General features: G+C 37.5%; 1 protein-coding gene across 8 annotated transcripts in view; it reads left to right on the top strand.

The window, feature by feature from the left end:
• The window catches only part of PLCB4 (phospholipase C beta 4), a 461946-nt gene that overhangs the window by 431220 nt on the left and 6971 nt on the right, over positions 1 to 23755 (top strand). For all 8 annotated transcript variants that reach the window (XM_020985786.2, XM_020985793.2, XM_020985777.2 and 5 more), the window contains 6 exons: positions 5808 to 5923; positions 9685 to 9760; positions 12624 to 12799; positions 19625 to 19726; positions 22151 to 22208; positions 22639 to 22725. In XM_020985786.2, the coding sequence (XP_020841445.1) occupies positions 5808 to 5923; positions 9685 to 9760; positions 12624 to 12799; positions 19625 to 19726; positions 22151 to 22208; positions 22639 to 22725 (615 nt within the window). The remainder of the gene's footprint in view (positions 1 to 5807; positions 5924 to 9684; positions 9761 to 12623; positions 12800 to 19624; positions 19727 to 22150; positions 22209 to 22638; positions 22726 to 23755) is intronic.

Raw genomic sequence — 23755 nt, 5'->3', positions numbered from 1 at the left:
AAAGGGAAAGGCAAGAGCAGCTAGAATGACTAGGAAAGGTCTCCTGAAAAAGGAGGGATTTGAGCTGAGTTTTAAAAGAAATCAGAGAAAACAAAGAGAAAGAGGTGGTGATATAAAGGCATTAGGGATAACCAGTGCAAAGCCATGCATAGAAGTGATGGAGTATAGCTGGATCTTAGAGTGCATGAAAAGGTATAAGGTTTAAAAAGACTGGAAAAGTAGGAAGGGACCAGATTATGAAAAGCCTTATAAACCAGAGGAGCCTTTATTTGCTAGAGGTAATAAGGGGCTAATGGAATTTCTTCAGCAGGAGATATAACATAGACCTATACTGTATTTTCCCCCTAATTAACAAATATTAACAATTAACAAATTTCTTTCTCCATCTCTCACTTCAACTCCTTAAAAATACAGAAGAGAAATGAGTATGCATAACAGCATGTGGTCAAACAAAACAAATTCTCACATTGGCCATGTCCAAAAGTATATGTCTCATTCTGCATATTGAGTCCATCACATCTCTTTTAGGAGAAAAAAAAATTACTTTGGCATTTGAATGGAGGGAGGATTGTAGTAGGCAGAGACTTGAGGCAGGGAGACCAATAGAAGGCTATTGCAGGAGTCTACAAGAGAAATGATGAGGTCCTGGCATAAGGGTTGAGTGTGAATGGATGAAAAAGAGAAGACATATGTGAGATGTAATTCAGTTAGAAATTATCAGTTGAGGACAGACCTTTCATTGGAATGACAGAATAAGTAATTGCTGCAAGTATTTCTAGTCTGCAAAGATTTCATATTCTATCTGAATTTCTGTAGTTCATGAGCATATTCCCTTAAGAGATTGCCTAAACCAAAGTGTTATCTCACTGAAAGTGAGAACCTGAAAACATCTTAGCTTAAAAAGGCCGGAGTCTCCCACTGCATTGTTGGCCATCTCCAATCATCCTGATTGATATCTGGCCACTGCATCCAATTGGCTCTGGAGGAGAAAATGAGGCTGGTGACTTTACAGAGCCCTCCCTCACTCAAATCCTATTCAATTGCAAGCCATGTCATCATCTCCCTGAGAATGAAGGACAAAACCACAAACCAAGGTATGCTTTTGACCATATTGTCATTTTCCATCCCAGCCCCTTTCCCTTTAACCCCATTGCCTCTATTACCCCTTCTTCTTAAACTCTCATAGATAGTGGAGTTCAGTGGAACAAGAACTGAACTTGGAAAACTGGAGGCCAAGTCCTACCTTATTATTAGCATTTTACCCTTGAGCAAGTCTGTCCTACTTTAATTCTGGCAGGTGTGTGTGTGTGTGTGTGTGTGTGTGTGTATCATAGGAGATAATGTACATAGAAGTGCTTTGTAAACTGTACAGTATCATACAAGTGGAAGGAGATAACATTACTGCTCTCTAGAATTCTGAAATTCTGTGTGCCACAGATACACCTCATTGTATGTAGCAAATATTTCTACATGTGCCTAGAAATAAAATTTTAATGTTAAAAATAATAACTGGCATTTATAGAACAGTTTAATGTTTGCATAGTACTTTTACATGTTTTTTTTCTTTGATCCTCACAACAATCCTGGGAGGTAGGAACTATTATTATCCTCATTTTGTAGATGAGAAAACTCAGACAAGCAGAGGTCAAGTGACTTGCCTAGGGCCACATAGCTAACACGTATCTGAGGGGAGAATTTGAGCTGAGGCCTTACTGACTCCAACACTCTATCCACTGTGCCACCTAGCTGCATTTGATATTTAAAGGAATCAAATGACTAATCCTTTGTTAAATAATGTAAGACTTTTGTAAAGTTAATTATCAGCTCTTCCCATTTATTTTTATACTTGTGATAATTTGTGGGGGGAAAACTTTTTTATAAAATTAAAATAATCATGCCAATTAAAAAAAAATAAAGGAGAGTGTTCCCTTTATACTACTTGTGATCTTGTCACCCAGATTAATTCCCACCTCTTAAAGTCCCATTTTCATGGATTTCTCAAGAGCCTAGTTAGATTGTCTCTCAAATACTCTTTAAAGTTGGGTTACCAGTGATTATCCTTATTTCCTGTTTGTGTGGGAGGCTGGGTAGTTACTGAAATGGAACATCCCACTAGTCACTTAAGGTTTTTCTTGGGGCCATCAAGACTGTATCATTATCCTGTCTGCTTCTTATATGGTTACTCGCTAAGTTGGCTTATGTACTCCCTGCTGGAGCTGACATTTTTCTCATGCAAAAGTATGTTCTGGTCCCTCCCTCTTCTGCCCCCACACTGATTTCCATCAAATGGAACCCATGTGCCTGGTCTTCAGCTTGGAATACAAATACACCCCAAGTTTGTCTTAAGAGGACAGCCAAGCAATTGTAGAAAATTGGGTTTTTATATTAAATACTTTTTTGAAGTGTTTTCTCTCTTCAGCTTTGTTTAAAGGAGAAGAAAAATCTTAATGTTTATAAAATAAAAAGCAGCAACTATTGGAGATGTTGAATAATCACTGTAAATGCTTTGAAAACAAGCATTTAAAATAGAAGTCAGAGAAGATAATGAAAATATCAAAAGCAGGAAAATGAAAACTAGATGAAACTAACAATGATAACAACAGTAGTTTGTATGAAAATGTAGTCCTGTCCCTCCCCAAAGGGGAGGCTGTGGCCAAACCTTGACTTTTTGTAATCTTTTCAGTCTGTGCTAAAACACTTTATTGGCACCATGAAGCAGGAGGAGGTACACCAAGGGCAGGTGTAAAACACACTCTTTCATCATCTCCAGATCATTCTTTCCAGATTCTTACCTACCTGCCCACTCTCTCTTAATCTCTTTGTATTCAGAGGTATTGCTGGAATCCTAATAAAGCTGCCCCCAGCCCCAACATTCTAACTTCCTTATGGGCCCCACTGAACAGCAGGCATGCCCTGATTTAACCACACCATCTGGCTTTAACCACACCTCAGGCCCCCAGACTCAGTACAGCAACTGCACCCAGATACAAGTCACATATTTGAACAGATGTGTGCTTGTACTCAACCACAATCACACCATCCACTTATTTAGCCCGAGACAGGACCACAAGAGCTAGTCAATAAGAAAGTACCGTGATCCAGGATGTTTGGCCACCGAATCATAGAAGGATCCCTCCCCATTCCCTAATTCTTTAACAAACCCTCCTGCCTTTTTAAGATTGTTAGAAATAACCTGTGGTGCCCAAATAGGCGCAGTAAGTTAGACAGACTCAGGATGAGTGAAGCAGTTGAAATCTTGAATACACTTCCTGCAGGAAGCGAATGTGGAACTCCAGGTGAGCGCACGCGCGCGCACACCCCCCCCCACACACACACACCCCACAGAAGAGAGATCCAATCTTGTATCTCTGTTCCCTGCCACAAGTCCCTCCTAGCTGACTTTCATTGGTAGAAGTCAGCACAGGTCACACAGACTTCCCGAAACGCCCATCACATGTTCCCCTTGGTATGTTATCTCTCCCTTCTTCACACATATTCTCATAATATTCATAATTTCTGTTGTGTAATCAGCATCATTACAGTATAAAATTTCCTGTCTTATCTTACTGAGTTGCTAGTTCCTCTGGGAACCTAGCCTGCTTCTGAGGGGCATCAGTCTTCACTAAATGCCTTCAGTTGGATTAGAGGTGGTCTGAGTCTGCATTCTTTGAGATGACCCCCACAATGAACCATGAAGCCACAACATAACTAGGAATTGTTGTGCTTAGGAGGCACACCTAGAGTCAGGAAGACTTCAGTTCAAATTTGGCCTCAGATATTTAGTAAGCTGTGTGACTCTGGGCTAGTCACTTACTCTTTCTCTGCTTCAGACTCTTCAGCTGTAAAATGGGAGTCATGACAGTACCTACTTCTCAGGGTCGTTGTGATGATCACATGAGATGATATTTGTGAAGCACTTAACACATTACCTGGAACTAGTAGGCACTCAATAAATGCTTGTTCCCTTCCACTCCCTCCCAGGACAAGTTGAGTAATGGAATAAAGGGGTTGGAAAGGGAAAGAGATTATCTGGGAGTATGTGGGCTAGGGGTAAGCAGTACAACCAGAGTTTTCTAGGCTGCTGCAAAACTAGCCGCTGTTGGGGAAACAAGTATGTGTAGTGAGCCTTAGGACAGAGGTGTGAACACCAATGGGAAGAATTAGATTCCAAGTGATGTTGGTACTACCTTGGGACAAAGTTAAGATCACCTTGCCATAGCTATGGCTACATATATAAAGAAATCAACCAGTAAATGTACCAGTTACTTAAATGAGATACCCTCAGACTCAAAGACAACCTGGGTTCAAGCCCCACCTCTGACACTCTGAGCAAGTCACTTAACCCCTCAGTGCCCCCAAGAAACTCTAAGATTAATCTGCAGAGAAGGTGCCATTGGTAGGAGTTTCCTCACTGAGGGTTCCCTCTACCAATGAAATCATAGGTGCAGTCTGGGAGGAGAAAAGAAAAGGTCAGTGGAGAATTGGTTTGAGAACAATTCAAATGAAAGAGATGTAGGGATTTTAATTGACCAAAAATTCAGTGACAACTACAAATATGACATACCTGGCTCTAGACATTGTGTAAATATTGATCCCTTCTTCCCTTTTTGGGTCCATAGTAAACATATGATGTAACAAGGTACACTACCAGGCACTGATCAGCCCATGTCTATATAAATGTGTTCTGTACCGGGAACTACATTTTGAAGAGGAATATGGACAAACTAGGATGTAGTAATTGGGTGATGAGGAAACCCGGAATCCATATCATATAATGTGTAGCTAAAGGAATTGGGAGTGTATAGACAGGAGAAGAGACATAAAAGCGCATGATGCCTGCCTTCAAATATCTGAAAGGCAAGAGATAAGAGACTTACTATGTATCACATTAAGGGAGGGAAGAAGGAGGGAGGAAGAATGGAAGGAAAAAGGGAAGGAAAGGAAAGCAAAGGAATAGAAAAAGGGAAGAGAAGGGAAGGATGGATTTCAGTGCTCACTTCTGAACCAAGCACTATGCAAAGTGTTTTATAAGTATTACCTCATTTTATCCTCAGAACAACTCTGGGAGGTAGGTGCTGTTATCTACATTTTATAGTTGAGGAAACAGATGAGCGGAGGTAAAGTGACTTGCCCAGGGTCACATGGCTGGAAGTGTCTGAGGCCAGATTTGAGAATGCTAGTCTCCATGACTCCAGTCCCATCACTCTATCTACTATACCATCTAGCTTCTTCAGATAAGTATTTTATTGTTGTTGTTCAGTCATGTCAGACTCTGTATGACCTCATTTGGGCTTTTCTTGGCAAAGATACTGAAATGGTTTGCCATTTCCTTCTCTGGAAACTGAGGCAAACAGGGTTAAGAGACTTGTCCAGAGTCACACAGCTAGTAAGTATCTGAGGCTGTGTTGAACTCAGGTCTTCCTAACTCCAGGCCCAGCACTCTATCCACTGTGCCACTATAGCTTCTGATGTCTACAAACATGGAAATTATAGGAGAAGGAGAGCATTAACTAAAGGTATCAGGAAAACTACCTTTGTCCATAGGGTTTAGATGATAAATTGTCAGGAATTTTGTAGACATGATTCCTTCATTGGATACTAGGTTGGACTTGCTGTCCTATCCTGTGTCCTCTGATTTTCCCTCAGCGTTAATTCTTCTGTTAGATGGAGCCCTGGGAAGCCAATGGAAAGAGGAGTGGCCAGGAAACGTTCTATAGGCAGGATATTGTTTCCAGAGTTTCCTCACATGGGCTGCTCTAGTGTTACCTTATAAGTCCAAGCTACTAATCATTTTGCTCTTTTTGTAGGAACACAGCACCATGCAGAAGTTACACTGTACACAAGTTGACAAAATTGTGGCTCAATATGACAAAGAGAAGTTGTCTCATGAGAAAATCTTAGAGAAAGCAATGAAGAAGAAGGGGTAATGTTGCCTCATTTTCTCCTCAAAAACCCAGATTTTTCTGTCTTGCCCAGGAGAACAAGTCCTTTATTTAATTTTTTTTTTTAGCATGCCAGCCAGCTGTTGGCTTTGCAGAAGAACTGTGTTCATATTCATTCAGTTACAGTTATAGTCATTAAAACTCATTGCTGATTTGTTCTTTGAAAATGAGATGCCCAGTTATTTAAACACCATAAAAACAGGTCATGAAGTCAGCAGGCTTTCCTAGGAAATCTTATGGAGAATCTCACTAAAGGTGCTTAAATTCTGCCTAACATTTTTCAATACCTTGACTATAAACAAGAAAACATCTTCTGGAATGATCCCAGAGTTCTGATGCTGCTCTGTGTTTCATTTTGGACCTTCCTTTGTGTTTCTCTGCCTTCTACAACCCTTCAACTGAGGAATCGTAAGGAGAGTGGGGTGGAAGCTTTGCTTTCCACTCAAGCTTTTGTAGATATACCCTTAGGTTTATTTAGGGTGACTAGAAAACTACAGTCATGCATTCTAATAAATCATTGTAAGACCTTTTGACTTTGGAGTACCTGCTCCTTAAATTCTGGTTCCCTAGATTTAATTTAATGATATCAATTTAACACACATTAAGTACCTACCCTGTGCTCAACCCTGGGAATACAAGACAGAAAAAAGAAACAGTCCCTGCCCTCAGAGGACTTAAATTGTATGGACTTGAAACAAACAAATTTTGTAATTCACTTAAATTAAAGGGTAAATGGTTCTTATTTATAGATACCTATAATTATGTGTACTGTCTTGATAGATACTAGGATATACCAGTTAGAAAATCTGTCCTTGGCTACCTTCTTTAAGAGTGAAATTATACTATACAAATCAAAAATCTGTGATTTCATCAACATGGAAACTCCCTCCTACAACAGATCAAATCACAAGCCCAGTTATGAATCCACTTGGCCATACTACCTCTCTAGCAAATTAATAATATGCACCAATTAGCAGATAACTGGCTTATTGTTGTTCAGGCATTTATTTCTCAGTCACGTCTGACTCTTATGACCCCATTTGGGGCTTTCTTGGCAAAGATACTGGAGTGGTTTGCCATTTCCTTTTCCAACTCATTTTTCAGATGAGAAAACTGAAGCTGAGTTAAGTGACTTGCCCAGGGTCACACATCTAGTAAGTGTCTGGACCCAGTTTTGAACACAGAAAGAAAAGTCTTCCTGACTCCAGGCCTGGCAGTCTACACACTGTGCCACCTAGCTGCCCAAGATAACGGGTAGAATTGCTTAATCTGTACAGCCTGCCTTTATCTTTCTTCTGCAGACAATTCCCCTAAGAGTGTATTATTTTCTGTCCGCATCAGTGAATCTGGATGGGGGTAGGGGAAGGAATTATTATATCTAATATGACGTTTGAATTTATTTTCAACATCATTTGAGACTAAAGCACTTGACAGTGTTCTCAATAAATAAGATACTGTTGAATGAAATGGAAAAGACTAAAGTCGATTCAACACTACCTATATAGAACGCTCTTTAAACCCCAACTGTTGCTAAGCCTACACAGTATTAAGTGTAGGCAGGGTGCTCCTGCCCATCGTGAAGTCAAACATTAAGTCAGTTACCTTGATAATCCAAATCAAAGAAGTATATAAGAGACAGGGGCCTGGATGGCCCAAACTGGATACCTATTTGATTAAATTATCTGATGATACAATGTAGTACAAATAAACCCCAAACCTGTTTACCTTCTTAACAAAACTGCTAAGTATGATGGTCAGAGACAGCTCCTCAGTTACTAGAAATTTTTCAGGCAGAAAATTCTCCCAAAATTAATGGAAATTTTCATATTAATTTAGGATCCTATCTGCACACTCAACACCACAGGGACTGAAGAAAATTGTAAAGAGGAGGTACATCCAGCTGCAACAGTTGTTGGCTAGTGATACAGTTGTGTCTTATGTTGTGCATTAACCCCAGGGCATTCCACTAAGTACACCTGAGTGTGGGGAGGGTGAAGCCAGAACAGGGCAGAAGACAGAGAATCCAAGAGTATAAGAAACTCTTAACGTGATTAGAAAATAGATGGCAAGATCAATTAACTATAATAAGGAAGAAGAGTTTTTCACATGGACTGGTAATGATAAAGGAATTTCCCTGATTAGATGTGCTGTATATGCTTAGTAGCAGTGGATTGATGATGGCGTCAGTTAGAGATGGGTAAATCTAGTAATGTAGAACCAGGTAAAATTCAAGCATATTCATTCTCAATGAACACCAAGTTAAGCAGAAAATTAAAAACAATGAGAATGAGAGGTTAAGATTTTTCAATCAGTTGAGATCACAATTTCTAGAATTCAGTCAATTTATTCCAATTTAGGAGATACTCTCTATTCAAAATGTGTTGACAGGCTAAAGCAGGGATTCCCAACCTGGGGGCCCAAGTACTCCTCTCTCCCAATCTCTGGATAGATTTTCAGAAGGAACTTGGATGGGGAAAATTCACCTTCATGTTCACTGACCTGTAACTGAAATTTAGCATTTTCTTTGATTATTATTTTTTTTAAAAAATCATTTTGAGGTGTAACCACAGGTTTCATCAGACTGTCAAATGGATCCATCACGCGCACACACACACACACACACACAGAGTCTGTCTCTCTCTCTCTCTCTCTCTCTCTCTCTCTCTCTCTCTCTCTCTCTCTCTGTCTCTCTGTCTCTGTCTCTCTGTCTCTGTCTCTCTCTGTCTCTCTCTCTCTCTCTCTCTCTCTCTCTCTCTCTCTGTCTCTCTCTCTCTCTCTCTCTCTCTCTCTCTCTCTCTCTCTCTCTCTCTCTCTCTCTCTCTCATCCCTGGACCAAAGTATTCATTCTATAAATATTTATTGAGTGTAAACGTGTAGGACACTGTGGGAACTACAAAGAACTCATAGTCCTTCTCCTTATAAGACTTGTAGTGTAATAGGAAAGAGAAGAAATGTTCAGAAATAACTATAACACAAGATATAATATGAAAATGTGATAAAACAATGACGAAGAACTACGTGAGTTCAATAATTAAATATTGTGTCTTAAATATCAGCAAATGCATCTTAAAAGGGATGGCTCGCTTACTTCTCTAGGAACTGTGTCCTAGTTTGGCTGTTAATGAAACCATATAGATACTCCAAGAAGAGAGTCATTGTAATAAAAATTTTTCAAAGTTAATTCACTTAAGAACTTTAGATATGAAGGGAGAAGAAGATGACCAAGCCAGGCCAGGAACTGAAATAAATAATTATAATCACATTTTTTGCTCAGAGAAGAAAAAATTATGCTAACACCAAATAAAATGCTGTGTTTTTCCCATGTTGGACATTTAAAGATAGATGCTGGCTTTAAAACCAAAGGAACATAAATAAAAATTCATTTCAAGGCTGACAATTTATTTGCCAGTTTTTAGTCCAGTGTGAGTTTTATTGGCAGAGTATAAAAAAAAAAGGACTAATAGGATCCAAAATGGAAACTCACACAATGACAGACCTCTAAAAATGGAATAATTATTGGGTCTAAAGTCATCTCATTGCAAAGTGGTTAAATTGAGTAATCATTATACCAGTAATACCAGTAATATTTGTAAGGTGTGAATATATTACTGGAAAAATGTTATTTATAAAAGCTGTATAACATTTCATGTTTAATGAACATATCATATTCACTAGAAATCTTTTTAGCAAAAGCCAACTGGATGGAAAAGTATGTAACTTCTGGTACATATTTCCTTTTTAGAGGAAGTAATTGTCTCGAAATGAAGAAAGAAACTGAAATTAAAATTCAGACATTAACATCAGATCATAAATCTAAGGTAAGAAAATATGCTAGTTTTGCCAGTGGGCATACACAGAAGAGAATGAGGCCAGCAGAAGTTTATTTTTATAAAATGATACAAATGATGCATGCAGAATGATGGAACAAAAGAGCTTGTCTTGCTTATTTCACAGTTTGTTTCTTGTTCTGAAAACTCTCCAAGCAGAACGATACTTGATTTTCTATGGAAGTCATGCAAACAAATGGAGAAATTACTTGAGACTTGTTTTACTTACCCCAATCCCCACTCCAAAGTTGATCATTTAAATTAGTTTTGTTCTAGTGAAAAAGAACCTTTTTTCCTATTTTCCCAAAGAAAATTTTCTCTTATCTCCATATAATGACTGCATTCCTCCAATACCCTTCCTAAGCAGAACTCAAGGTTTGTGTGATGTTTGTCATCATATTACTGACAACAAGATCAAGCCATGATTGTTGTTCAAACAGTACTGCTCCTGAGTGGGTCAGAGTGTAGCAGAAGGCTGGATTGACACACCTGAATTAGTATTCTCTAACTACCAAACCCGGGAACTTCATGTGCCCAGTTTGACCAGAATGGAGATTTGAATCTTGAGTGCCTTAATTATTTTAGTTTTTCCTTCCTATTATTCTGGACCTAAAATCTTTCCTGAACTGGCATCTTATAACAAAATACACTTGGATTTTTCCAGGGTATTCATCAAAAGCAACCACAAATAAGGGATAACCCAGTTTGTTGTTTATCAGTCAAAAAGCACTAATGAAAGAATTCCCAATAAGCCTTCACTGCCACTGTCTCATTCAACTCCAACTTAATTAATACACTCAAGAATATCAAACAGAAAACTGACTGCCTTTGGAAATCAGAGAAGAAATAGCCAGGATGACTACTAAGAGCCATAGTATGCCGTGTCTGTGGCTTAATGGAAGACTTGATTCAGGTTGGCCCTGAATCCTGACTTATTGTGATGGGAAAAAAAACCACAAAAACAACCTGTAAACAGCAGCTGTCCCTCAAAAGTCTAATTTCTTGAATGGGAAGGGTCTAATTTAATCATATTTATTACACCTGTATGAATTCTTGGGAGAAGTATCTGTGATTTCATTGGTAAAATGAATTCCCAATAAGGAAATCCCCTTTATTAATCCCCTAATTAATTGTCAGCTACTGTATAACAGTTTATCATCCTAGAAAGTTGACTGGGACACTGGGAACTTAAATCACCCAATCTCATACAATCTGTACATGTCATTAAGTAGGACATGAATCTGACTACTGACAACACTGACTTCCTTTAAGTCTCAACTAAAATCCCACATTCTACAGGAAGCTTTCCCCTGTACCTCTTAATTCCAGTGCCTTCCCTCTTTTAATTATTTCCTATTTATTTTGTGTGTATTTGTTTGCATATTGTCTCTCCTATTAGAGTATAAGCTCCTTGAGGGCAGGAACTGTTTTTTTGCCACTTTTTGTATCCCCAGCCCTTAGTTCAGTGCTTATCACATAGTAGGTGCATAGTAAAGGTTTATTGATTGAGTGAGTGATCAATCCAGGTCTTCTAGAATCTAAGGCTGTCCAGGATTCCATGTTGCTTTTCATGTGATGATTAATTCTTATTAAACAGAAGCCCAAGAGGAATTTAACCATTCCCAAATGACCAAGAGAACAAAACACAGACATAGTCCAAAAACAACCTAAACCTCTCACAATTGCCATGGTCTTTACAGCTGTGCCTTCTTTCTGGAAATCCGTCTCTGATCATAATTTGTTTATTTCAGAACAATGGCTATTTATAAAATCAAGACAATAATTAGTTAGACTTCAAGACATGAAGGTTTCCTAAATTCTATGTCTGTGGTTTTAGAGAAATAGAGGAAACACAGAAGTGTCTGAGTGCTATTTGGCACTTGCTGTAATCTTGTCTTCTTCCTGTTTGTTGTCCACTGTGTCCTGAGACAGTGGTGGAAACCCTACATGACAGGTGAGGAGTCATATTAGGTCTGCAGGAGATTTCCTCAGTCGTAAAAAGAGGTAGGAGACAATCTCAAATAACTACTTAGAAATTCAGAGACATTAGTCTTGAGTTCCAGTTCAGAACCTAAGCTGCAGACTATCTCGTCATGAAAACCTCTTATCAAATGCCTCCAACTAAAACTTTTAGTCAAGACCATCAGCCACCATCTGCACCAGCTGCACAACCAATTGAGACTTGGGATTATCAGTTATTCTAGTTGTCCCTCTATCTACGTGAATCATGACCATTCAGTTCAAATTGAAGCTACAGATGAAATCATTATAGAACAGCGCCAACACTAAGGATATAGATGTAGCCATCTGTTTGCTTGAGAAGAGCTCTTCTCTTTTGGTGGTCTCGACACCTCCTTCTGGTTTATTAATGTTTTTAGATTCATATATGCTGAATCAGGTACAGCGTTTTATTTCTGGGTCGATGGGAAATCAGATGATCAAATAATCCATAGGAATATCTTAGGATTCATCCTCTTCACAGGGGAGAAGCTGGGGACATGTCATACAGTGAAAAGAATACCAATAAAGGGGATGGAGAGGTCTCAGGTCCAGGTAAACCAGAGCTCTAATTAGGAGGGATATCAGAAAGGCTGCACTGTGATACTCTGATTGAAAATACCTAATTTATTGAAATGCACCAGATGCCACTAGTTTCAGTGGTTCCTACAAATAATTTAAATATAGTTCATTTGTAAAAGGGTTAACTAGTACACAATGATTACTAGTACACAGTGATTAGAATTATCTCTCCATTGCCTTCTTCACTTACTCCTCAATGGAATCTGCAGTCTGCTGCAATTACATTGTCTTCTATCCTAGCTGATCTTGGAACTCTCCCCTCTCCCTTGAGCAGGTGAAAGAGATTGTAGCCCAGCATACAAAAGAGTGGTCAGAAATGATCAATACCCACAGTGCTGAGGAGCAAGAAATCCGGGATCTGCACCTCAGCCAGCAGTGTGATCTTCTGAAAAAACTGTTGATCAGTGCTCACGAGCAGCAAACTCAGCAGCTGAAGCTTTCCCATGACAGGTCAGTTTGAAGTCGCCACACAGAAAAATCACTCACATGGCTGTACTTTATGTTTGGGCTTTACCAGTTGTCTTCCCAGCCATTTTTTATTGATGAAATTTAGGGAGCTGCACTGTACCCCCACTCTGGGCATCCAGCTCCATACTGCCTTGCTTTGTTTATGTGTTTTCAGAACAATGGATGGTCATTGAACCAAGAGCATAGATTTATTATTTATTGCATATATTGTGCCTATTTATTATATATTTATCCTATACATTTATGTATTATATGTATCATTTACTCATCGAGTTTATTGATTATACGTTGGTTATGTATTTATTTCATTCCTTCAGTAAAGATTTATTAGACATCATTGTATACCACAAATGCTGTGCAAGCATCAGAGATGATTCCTTCCCTTTCAAGGAGCTAAGGAGGCAAAAATACACACCTGAAAAGAGAAACAGAACAAATTAGTATGTGATAAATATCATATGAATGTAATAAGTAAGTTTTTAAGGAAGTTCAGAGGAAGGAGAAATCAATGTGAAATGGAACAGTCAGGAAAAGGCTCTAAAAAAGAGGTATACCATAACCTGGACCCTTAACAAAGTGAGGATTGAGATTGGCAGAGAGAAAAGGGAAACTTATGATAGACACGTGAAGAGGGAAAAGACCAATTCCACCTTGGAACAGTGAGGAGGAATATTGACAATTAGAATCAATGTGGGGAAAAGGATAGAGAGAGAAAGAAGGAAGAGAGGAAGAGGAGGATTTATATAGTATAGACTTATATAGCATTTATATAGTACTTTAGGGTTTGCAAAGTGCTTATAAATCTTAAGTCATTTTATCTTCCCAGTGACTCTGGGAGATGGGTTTCATTATTACCCCCATTTTACAGATGAGGAACCAGAGCCATACAGAGGTTGGGTAATTTGCCCAAGGTCATACAGTTAGTAAGGGTCTGAGGCCAGATTTGAATTCAAGCTGTGGCTGTTACAGAATGTAATAACACTGTTGTTTTTCTCCGCTGCTACTTAATCGACACCCGCCTTCCTTTGAAACTTACAAAAATATATGGCTGTTCCATGTAGAATTGGAACAGTGCTGAGTAATTTGACTCCGTTTGCTCCTGTGAGCAAGTAAAATCTATCTTGGCTTAGGTGACTCTTCCTCGGTTGAGTTTTTGATACAGGCAAATGGCCTCTCTTGAAAACAAGGCCATAAACTTCAGTAGGTGTTCCAAGATACCTTTTAGCACAGCTTAGCTAGGATTCTCTTGATACTTTGGTAAAGCTATGATTTTGTGCATGTGTGGATGCTGGCTCCATAAGTGCAGATTGCAGCTCTTCAACACATTTTTATCCTGGGCAGTTCTGATCTGTGTTTTTCCAGAAATTGTTTAAAAGCAAAGCAAAGCAGCAAGCATTTATTAGGCACTTACTGTGTGCCAGGTACTGTGCTAAGAGAGCACCTACCCAGAGCACTAAAGGTCTGCCTCTTCTTTTAATATTGCATAAGTACCTAAGAAGACTAAATATTCTTCATTAGGTGTTCAGATGGCTAGATGGTCTGTCATTTCTCTGAACAAAGAAGTGTCCAAGAACATCAAAGACACTGGAAGAACTAAGTCAGTAATAGGGTACATCATTAATTTGTTAGTCCAATTCTTAATTATCCCTGTTAATAGGGACCTGGTAGAACGTGGATAGCCAAAATCTACAGATACTGACAAACTTAGTTTATGTAGTTTTGCCTTCTTTCTCTACCTACTCTTTATCCTACATTGCTAACAAATAGCTAAAATAATTTGAGTTTCTCCTCCTTTGATTTACTCATCATGTACCTAAAATAGCCAGAAAGCAGGACTCCAAAGAGGGAAGAGGAAAAAGAGACATGGATGATGCACAAATCAGATAACTCCCAAATAATTGAGTTGACACTGTCATCTGCGTCCCCTTCATATTATAATTACATTCTCATGCTGTGACTGCATTGTATTGTTAATTTTGTTTTGTTTTGTTTTTTAACGTGATTAAACTGAGAACAGAATATTTCACACTACAAATAGTAATAGGGATGCTTTAAAATGGGTTTCTCAGTCCATTGATTTTGAACTGTTTTGTAAGGGGAAAAAAGCAGTTTATTGTTCTCTAGACTTCCTTGGTAGCTTATTCTCATTTCAAAGAAATTAGACAAGGTGGTTTTCTTAAGGTCCATGTGATTAAAGTCTTTTGATTTTGCCCCATCCTACCTTCTTCACATAATTGTGAAGTGTTAGAGGTGAGCGATTGTTAGAACTTGTGCTAGAGAGCCTGTACTCAAAAACCATAGGAAATGGTTACCAAATACATTCTTCTCCAGCAGAAATCACTTGGCTATTAATGAGACCAATGTTTGATTCTAATTTGAATTTACACATTTCTAATTACTATTTATTTTAAGCAGTTATTAACATGTCCCAAATCATGATCATAACCTTTGGTACATTTTAGGATATATTAAAAACATAATGCAGCATAGATAAAATGATATTTCATGCAGCTAATTCAAGACAAAAATAAAATCCCAAACCACCACTCATTTTTATTATCTTGATATTTCAGTTGAACATTCTTTTTTTGACCAGGGTGATTATCCTGTATCCTATTTTACACAAAGAGACATAGCCATATGATTTTTTTTTTATACTTTTTTATATTTGCTCATTATTTTGGGTGAATACATATGAATGAACAATACTTTCCTACCTTGAAAGAGTCATCATTTCATCAGTTTGTGCGTCTCCATGGATACAGATCGCAAACCATTGGGAGCTGCCATGTTTGGAAAATACATCTCCTGATATCAATTCTTTTGGTGATGAATGTTGAAGAACTGACCCCATACTCCAATTTTTTTTTTCTGACAACCAACATGACATTTTATTTCTTGCTATGGTCCTTGACAAGACCATAATATTCAAAAATCCACGCTCTTCTTCTGAGCTGATAATGACCGACTAATGGGCACTCTTAAAACCGGATTGAGGATGGCACAGAATTGAAAAACAAATGATGGATTATACAATGCTGGGAAAGGAAGATGTAAACAAGGAGACTGATGATATATATTTAGCAGGTCACAGTGACTGAATTTTGATTAGAACATCCTAGGAACAAGTATTGTAAGTTGGTCAGGTGTTTTCATTTTTCCATAGTTTCTTCCAGTAAGTGATAGTTAATCTACCATCAGGTCTTTTCAGTAATTTCAGACTCTCTTTGTGCAGATTTAAGGTTCTGATTCTACTTGAGCTTCCTTAACTTAGCTAGAGTGGTCCTTGAAAAACACACAGCCTTTACATGTTGGTATGGAAAAGGAAGGGAGAAGAATAAGCATTTATGTAGCACCTACTGTGTGCCAGTCACAGTGCTAAGTGCTTTATAAGTATTATCTCATTTGATCCTCTCACCGAGCTTGCAAGGTAAATTCTGTTATCCTCATTTTACAGTTGAGAAAAATGAGGCAATCAAAGGTTAAGTAACTTTCCGAGGGTCACATAACTAGTAAGTACCTGAGGCCAGATTTGAACTCAGCCAGATCCCCGGTCTGGTATTCTACCCACTGCTTCTTGTAGCACCTACCAGACCTCAAACTAACAACATAAACTTTGAGAATACAACTTCATGTCCATGACACAGTATGGTGAGTAGAACTTTAGGAAATTAAATTTACCCTCTAGAAAATTTTGAAGCTTAATGGTCTATCCCCTAAGCCCATTTAAAGTATAAAATTTCCCTCTCTCTAGAATAGAAAAAAAGGCCACTTTTCTTGGTGTGTAAGAAATATTCTTGATTCAATATGCAGAAAGCACAAGTAAGTGTGCTGCTTTTGATCGTTGCTATGATACCAGGGTTTTTAGACCTTTCCTATTATTTTGAAGGTACTTCACAGAATAGGGTACTGCAAGTAAATTCTATATCTTTTTCAATCTTTCTGTAGTTGAATGAATAAGAAATAGCCTCAAATAGTAAGTGTAATGGGAAAAGAAACAATTTAAAACTAGTTTTTTAATATCATTGGTGTTCACTTGAAGGGCAGATAAAACTCTGATTTCCCTTAAACTTGCATCCATATCAAACAAAAGTATTAGTACTTTTCCATCAACAATGAACCACAAAACTTCTTTCAGAAATATGAGTTATTTTCATTTTAAAAGTATTTGTTGTTGCTTAGGTCAATAAATTAGCATCACTGAACCTGGTGTAGTATAAAGGAAAGAACTCATCTCAGCATCTGGAGACCTAGTGTATTGTCTTGGCTTTGCCCCTTTCTAGCTGTGTTCTCTTAGACAAGGTCACTTATCCTTGTTTTGTATAGTACAGGAATAATAGTACTTGGCCTTCCTACCTTGCAGTATCATCATGGCAATTGAATTAGATAATTTTGTTCAGACGTTTTCAGTCCCATCTGGTTCTTCATGACCCTATTTGGGGTTTCTTGGCAAAGATATTGGAGTGGTTTGTCATTTCTCCTTCTGCACCTCCTTCTGCACAGATGAGGAATTGAGGCAAACAGAGTTAAGTGACTTTCCCAGGTTCACACAGCTAGTAAGTATCTAAGGCCAAATCTGAACTCAGGAAGATGAGAGGCCTGGCACTCTATTCACTAGCTGCCCTGAATTAGATAATAGAATTGTAGATTTAGAACCAGAAGGGAACTTAGATGTTATAGTTACAGCTCCTCATTTTGTTGATTAGGAAAACAAAGTCTAAAGAAGTTACATGACCCAAAGTAACAAAGGTGGTAAATAACAGAGCATAATTTGAATCTAGGTCCTTTGAATCCTAAACCATTGACATTTATGCTGTATGATAGTATGTGAAAGCACTCTAGAAACTATAAAGCATGCTAAGGAATGAGCATAGGAATTAGACCTGTGATTTTATTGGTATAAGGACCTCACAGATGAAGAAACTCCCTGAACCAATGCAGATTGGCATCCTCTTTGAAACTTGGAGTCTTAAACCTATCAGAGCACTGAGTTAAGTAACTTCCCCAGGATCACACATTCACCATGTGGGACTTGAACCTAGGTAGGTCTTCCCTTGCTTTGAGATCAGTTTTCTGTTGCCTGATACTGCTTCTCTAAGTGAATATGAGATAGCATTATTTCTGTAGTAATAATACATACTAATCTACTTGCCAAGAAGTCAAGCGCAAATATGAGCCAACCTATTGGTTGAGTTGTTTCTCAGTCATGTCTAACTTTTTGACCCCACTGGGGATTTTCTTGACAAAGATACTAAAGTGGTTTGCTATTTCCTTCTCCAGCTCATTTTACAGATGAGAAAACTGAGGCAAATAAGGTTTAATGACTTGCCCAGGGTCACAGGGGTAGTCAGTGTCTGAAGCTGGATTTGAACTCATGAAGATGAGTCTTCCTGACTCCCGGCCCAGCACTTTATATACTGTGCCATCTAGTTGCCCCCAATAATAGGCATCATATTGCCTATAAAGAATTTTAATCTTGGCATATACCTCATAAGTTATCTAATCAGCAAATATCTAACCAAAAGATTCATAATTCTTCTTTGGCCCAGAACTATGCTAGTAGTTAGCTCTAGAGAGCTAACATAGATACTCTGTCTTGGCTATAATTAGATCCAGGGGTTTTCAGGTTGTGCTCTGTAAGCTCCCAAGAAGCCACTGTGTGTGTTGGACAGAAGTATTTAATAGCATATATTCTATAGTGTAAGAATGTGTCTGACACATTCATAGTTTGGTCTTGGTGATGTATGGTTATGCAGGCCTGATAAGTCTGTTTTTCAAGGCCCAATTTAGCAAAGTTCAGAAATGCTCATTTCTAGGATCAGTCACAGGCATACTCAGACTAGTCACAGAGGTTTGTGGTCTGTATCAATGAATGGATCTCATGTCATTGATGGAATCATAGAGCATGGAAATCTTAAAGAGTGTGTGTATGTGTACATATATATGTGTATGTATACACACGTATACATGCACACTTACACACATATACACATGTATAAATGTATATAGACACATATGCATGCACATACACATGTACTCATATATGTAGTGTGTATATTTAATTACACATGTACATGATTTTACATAGGTTGTCTTCTATGCATTACACTGGGATAAAGGATGAGAAGGCAGATTTTCATCAACAGAAAAAATATAATTTAAAAATTATTTTAAACTATCTTGATAACTATATTTCAACATAATTGGTTTACTTCGTTATCCTATGTATTGATTTTTATGTGCTTAAAAGCATTATTCTGGATCCTAAGAGTTCCTTAGGCTTCACCAGACTGTCAAAGGGTACGTGACACAGAAAGGTTAAGAATCCCTGATTGAACACACCTTTGCGACATAAAGGATTGTTCCCATTTATTGTCTATGTCTTTTACTAGACCAAATCATCAGAAGTGAGTTGTTGATGGTTGCAAACATTTATATCATATTCACTCACAAAAGATAATTCCAGAGGGAGGTAGGCCATCCTTTTTTCAATCCAGTACAGATTTATTTGGATTCAGTGGGAATAAAACAATACAGGGTATACCTGAATCACACTTGTTTTTTGGAGACATAGACTTGTTCTCTACCTCCTGAGCCCACCAGTGACACTGAAAAAAAGCTGATGCTCTATGAACTTAAGGTGCAGCATTGTCAGCCCATGATAGGCAGACATACTATTACAGATGGCTTTAATACTATCACTCCTGAAGTAAAGAGTGGATACCATGCAGAATAGTAACCTAAGAAGATAAATAAAAATCATTAGTGGACCTAACAGATTCAAAGCATGTTCTCCTTTGTGTCTAGAGAATGCAAGGAAATGCGTGCCAATCAGGCCAAGATTTCCATGGAAAATAGCAAAGCCATCAGTCAAGACAAATCAATCAAAAATAAAGCAGAAAGAGAGAGGTAAGTGAAGATTGCTTACTGTGAGGAGGTATGGCATTGACTTACTACTTATACACACCAAAGAAGAAAATGTTCTCTGATTTGGAAATAAAAGACATGGATTTGGGATTCGTGGTGTTCTCTGCTTCTCATCACTGCTACGAAGGCTTATGATTGAGGCTGTGGGGTCGTTTTATTCTTTACTATGATTGTTCAGTCCTAAGGGCCACACATACATCTAGCCATTTTACTTCTTCCACTCTACTTCCCACTTTGCTGATCATGCAAGTGTTGATTTATTGCTTGTCTTGCCACCTGGTTTATCCTTTGACTTATAAAAAGAGTTAATATCAGCCCTTTTTTTTTCTTCTGGTCACTCCAGTTGTTAGGGAGCACTCACTGATATAGTAAACTTTGGTTTACTTCTGTGAAGCTTGCCATCTACCCCCAGAAGCACCTAGGATTTCACATATCATCAGGCATAAAGTGACTCTGGGACACACTATGGATTTAGATAAACTCTAGATTCATCCACCGGTAGTGATATCCACATAGGGCTTATGCTGTGGCTGAGGTTAATGACCCACAGCAAAGCTTGTCATTAATCCACAGAAAATGCATTGCAAAGTCATGAGCTCATAGGGATAAAAATTATTCTTGTGTATCTTATTGTGATCTTGAAGCATTCTATTAAGACATCAGTGATGGTTATCTGGTAGACATTTTACAGGTTATTTTTTAAAAGATGCCGAAAATCTTGACTATTTAGCCAGTGAAATCTTTGGGAATAAGTTGCCTAAAATGTGCTTTTTGCTTTGGGCTGGGCTATGGTTAGATAGATAGAGGCCTGACATGAGTGATTCTCTTAGGATATGTATTAAATTAAGGATTCTCTTCCATATTAAAAAGTGTGAAGTTTTCTTTAAATATTAATATACTTTGACTTAATGGACAGTGTATTTATTAATGGTTTAAATAATCCCACATCCTGGGATGAGATGCTAGAGAAATGATTTATTTTCATGATCAGAAATCTCATGTAACACATATAAGCAGGATATTAATTTCAGCACATTCCAAACTAATTTATGATCTGTTATGAGAGCTATTTACCTTAAATGATGTTGTCAAACAATTTCATGGATTTTAAAATAACAAAATAAAAATATTTAACAATATTGATTAATTACAATTCCAAATCAATATAATTACTGCTATACTCTTGTACCTATGTTGTTAATAGAAGCCAGATCTTACTAGAATGAATGCTAAAATAACACCTCATTTGTTTTTAACTCTTCTAGAATCTATTGTTTATAAAAAGCTATCACTGAGACTTGGAAACTTTTGGTATCTTTGGGGGTAGAGGGGGAGAGGAGGGAATTTTCTTTGTAATGGAATTTGACCAACATTCCTTGAGTTATTATTGATATTTGTATCCTCGTTATTATCTTATTTATAACCTCCCTTAATTTTTCTGTTGTCTGGATTTCCTAATCAGTGATTCAGGGACTTGGGCTCTTGGAATTCTCTATCTATTTTAAGATCTTTATTTTTCCCTTTTTGCATTTCCCCATCAAGAGATATCGTTCATGTTTGTTACTGTGAAGGTCTTAAAGTCATCATTCTTTTAACTATGAAGATCTACTTTCTTGATTCATACTGTAGCACCTCATTCTTCAGTATTCAATTGACACATTCCTCTTTGGTTACTCATGGGAAGGCACTCCAGCAAGAAATCACCACACGTGAATGGGGACTACAGAAACTTTAGTTTCAGAAGCAGAAAGTTCAGAAACTTTAAAAATTGTAATTATAGTAAAACCTCACTTATTCAGAATAATTTGGGGCAGCCTTTGCAGTTATTGTACTGTGAAAGATCTTTTAAGGGATGATTTTTTTAAAAAGTCATTTAAATGTTTATCTATTGGTCTTACTATGCTCTTCATTTATCAAACTGTCTTTCAAAAGGTAATTCCCAGCATAGACTACGTCTAATAATAAATCCTCAATTAATGTAGACTGATTTTAAAAAGACATAAACTGTGTATTCTTTAAGTTTTTTAAAAGTTACATTTAGATATCTTTTTAGCAAATGCTATCAAACTATCTGCAAATGCATTCTTTTATCACAACAATCCTGTCATTTTAGGTCAAACACACTCACACACACGTGCGTGCGCACACACACACACACACACACACAATCTGATCTGATATCTGTGGAATGGGACTTGAGGCATATTCCACTTATATTTCATTTCTCATGAGTCCTAGTATTTATTTAGAAATATTGATTATAATCACTCAAAACCAGACCAATTCTCTAGAAAATGAATAAATAAATCCAGATAATTTATTAGAAGCTGGTATCCTTTGATGCTTTATCAAGTGCATACAATATTATGTCAACAAAAACAAATATTTGTGTTTGTTCTTTTTTAGGAGAGTCAGGGAACTAAACAGCAGTAACACTAAAAAGTTTCTGGAAGAAAGAAAGAGAGTAAGTATTTTTTGGAGACTTGTTCATGAATAAGTCCTGTGTATGTTCTTAGAGAAGGATTCTTGCTATTTGTTTTTACATTTTTCTTCTTTTTTGTTTTCTTTTTTTCTTTTTTCTTCTTTTTGTATAGCTTATCACCCAGTTATATAGAAATCTTAGTTCTGGCTTTACTCTCTCCACTAAATGGCAAAAGTACTCCCAGCCAAGGTTTTATTTGGCCTTGTCTTTGTATCATTCAGAAAATTAAGCCAAGTTCTAACCATGGATTATCTCTATAAACAACACATCTCTTTTTAAAAATCTTCAGTTCCCATACACTTTAATTATCTCCTTTAATTTATCTCCTTTAATGTATTTGACAGTCAATTATATATTACTTTGAAAACACAGTCTATGTTGCGAATGTAATTTACTGCTGTCTTATTTGCAGCTTGCAATGAAACAGTCAAAAGAAATGGATCAGTTGAAAAAAGTTCAACTTGAACATCTAGAAGTCCTGGAAAAACAGAATGAGCAGGTATTTTACTTGAAAAGGTATAAAATAAGCTGTTTTACACTATAAAGACATTTTTGACCATCTTTTTGTAGTGAAGCCACTCCTATTAGAAACAGTAAGAAATGGTGATTTTTAAGAGGTTGTACTTCCCACTATTACACCTAAAAGAGATGGAAAAATTGATGTTTAGGAGGAAAGGGAATGTGGACATAGGGAAAATAAACCAATAGGCATTATGACCATTCTGGGGTGATCAAGAGGTATAATAAAGAGAAAATCCGGATGAGGGTACTTCATGGTCATCAAAGACAGTCTTTGCTTTAAAGGGCAAGAGATTTGCTCTAAAGGCATTTTTAGGTAGATTTCTACAGGTAAACAAGCACTTGTTGGTGGAATGCAAACAAAAGAGTGTCCATCAACATCATTTACTGGAAATAAAGAATGTTAGACCTTAAAACACCTTAGAAATCATCTCATCCAACCCCTTTCTTTCAAAGATACAGAGAGATGAAGTGATTTGCCAAGGTCACACAACTAACTTGTGGGAGAGTCAGGATTAGAATCTAGTCCTCCTGACTCCCAGTCCAGTGGTCTTTCTACTACACTATACTGCGTGTTTATACATTAAGAGAATATGACGATAAGCAACACTTGAGAGTTAAATCTCTAAGATTCAGCAGTGTTGTGGTGACTAAATCTGTTTTTCATTAAAATATGGAAGCTTCCCAGGAAACCTCTGTGTTTGTTCTTTGTAGGAGAGGTTTTTTGGAGTCTTATTTCCACCAGTAGTACATTATTTCTCCAGAATCGAGTAATTCATATTGAGGAGCAGTGTGGCAACAAAAGGCTTTTAAATTGTTTGACTAAGGACTCACTTGATTCTTAGAAGAAAAACATGAGCTCCGGATTATGGTGTGTGTAGTTTCTAACACCATCATCAGGAAGACATGGTAACTAGGGCTTTGTTGCTGAAAATTGTTGACATTTGGAGGGTGCTAACAATATTTTAGGCCTTTAAAATATAGAAATAAGGGGTAGCTAGGTGGCGCAG

The sequence above is a fragment of the Phascolarctos cinereus genome, unplaced genomic scaffold, assembly GCF_003287225.1.
Source record: "Phascolarctos cinereus isolate Bilbo 61053 unplaced genomic scaffold, phaCin_HiC Scaffold_2;HRSCAF=192, whole genome shotgun sequence".
Classification (NCBI taxonomy): domain Eukaryota; kingdom Metazoa; phylum Chordata; class Mammalia; order Diprotodontia; family Phascolarctidae; genus Phascolarctos; species Phascolarctos cinereus.
This window is presented reverse-complemented; position numbering and strand designations above follow the sequence as displayed.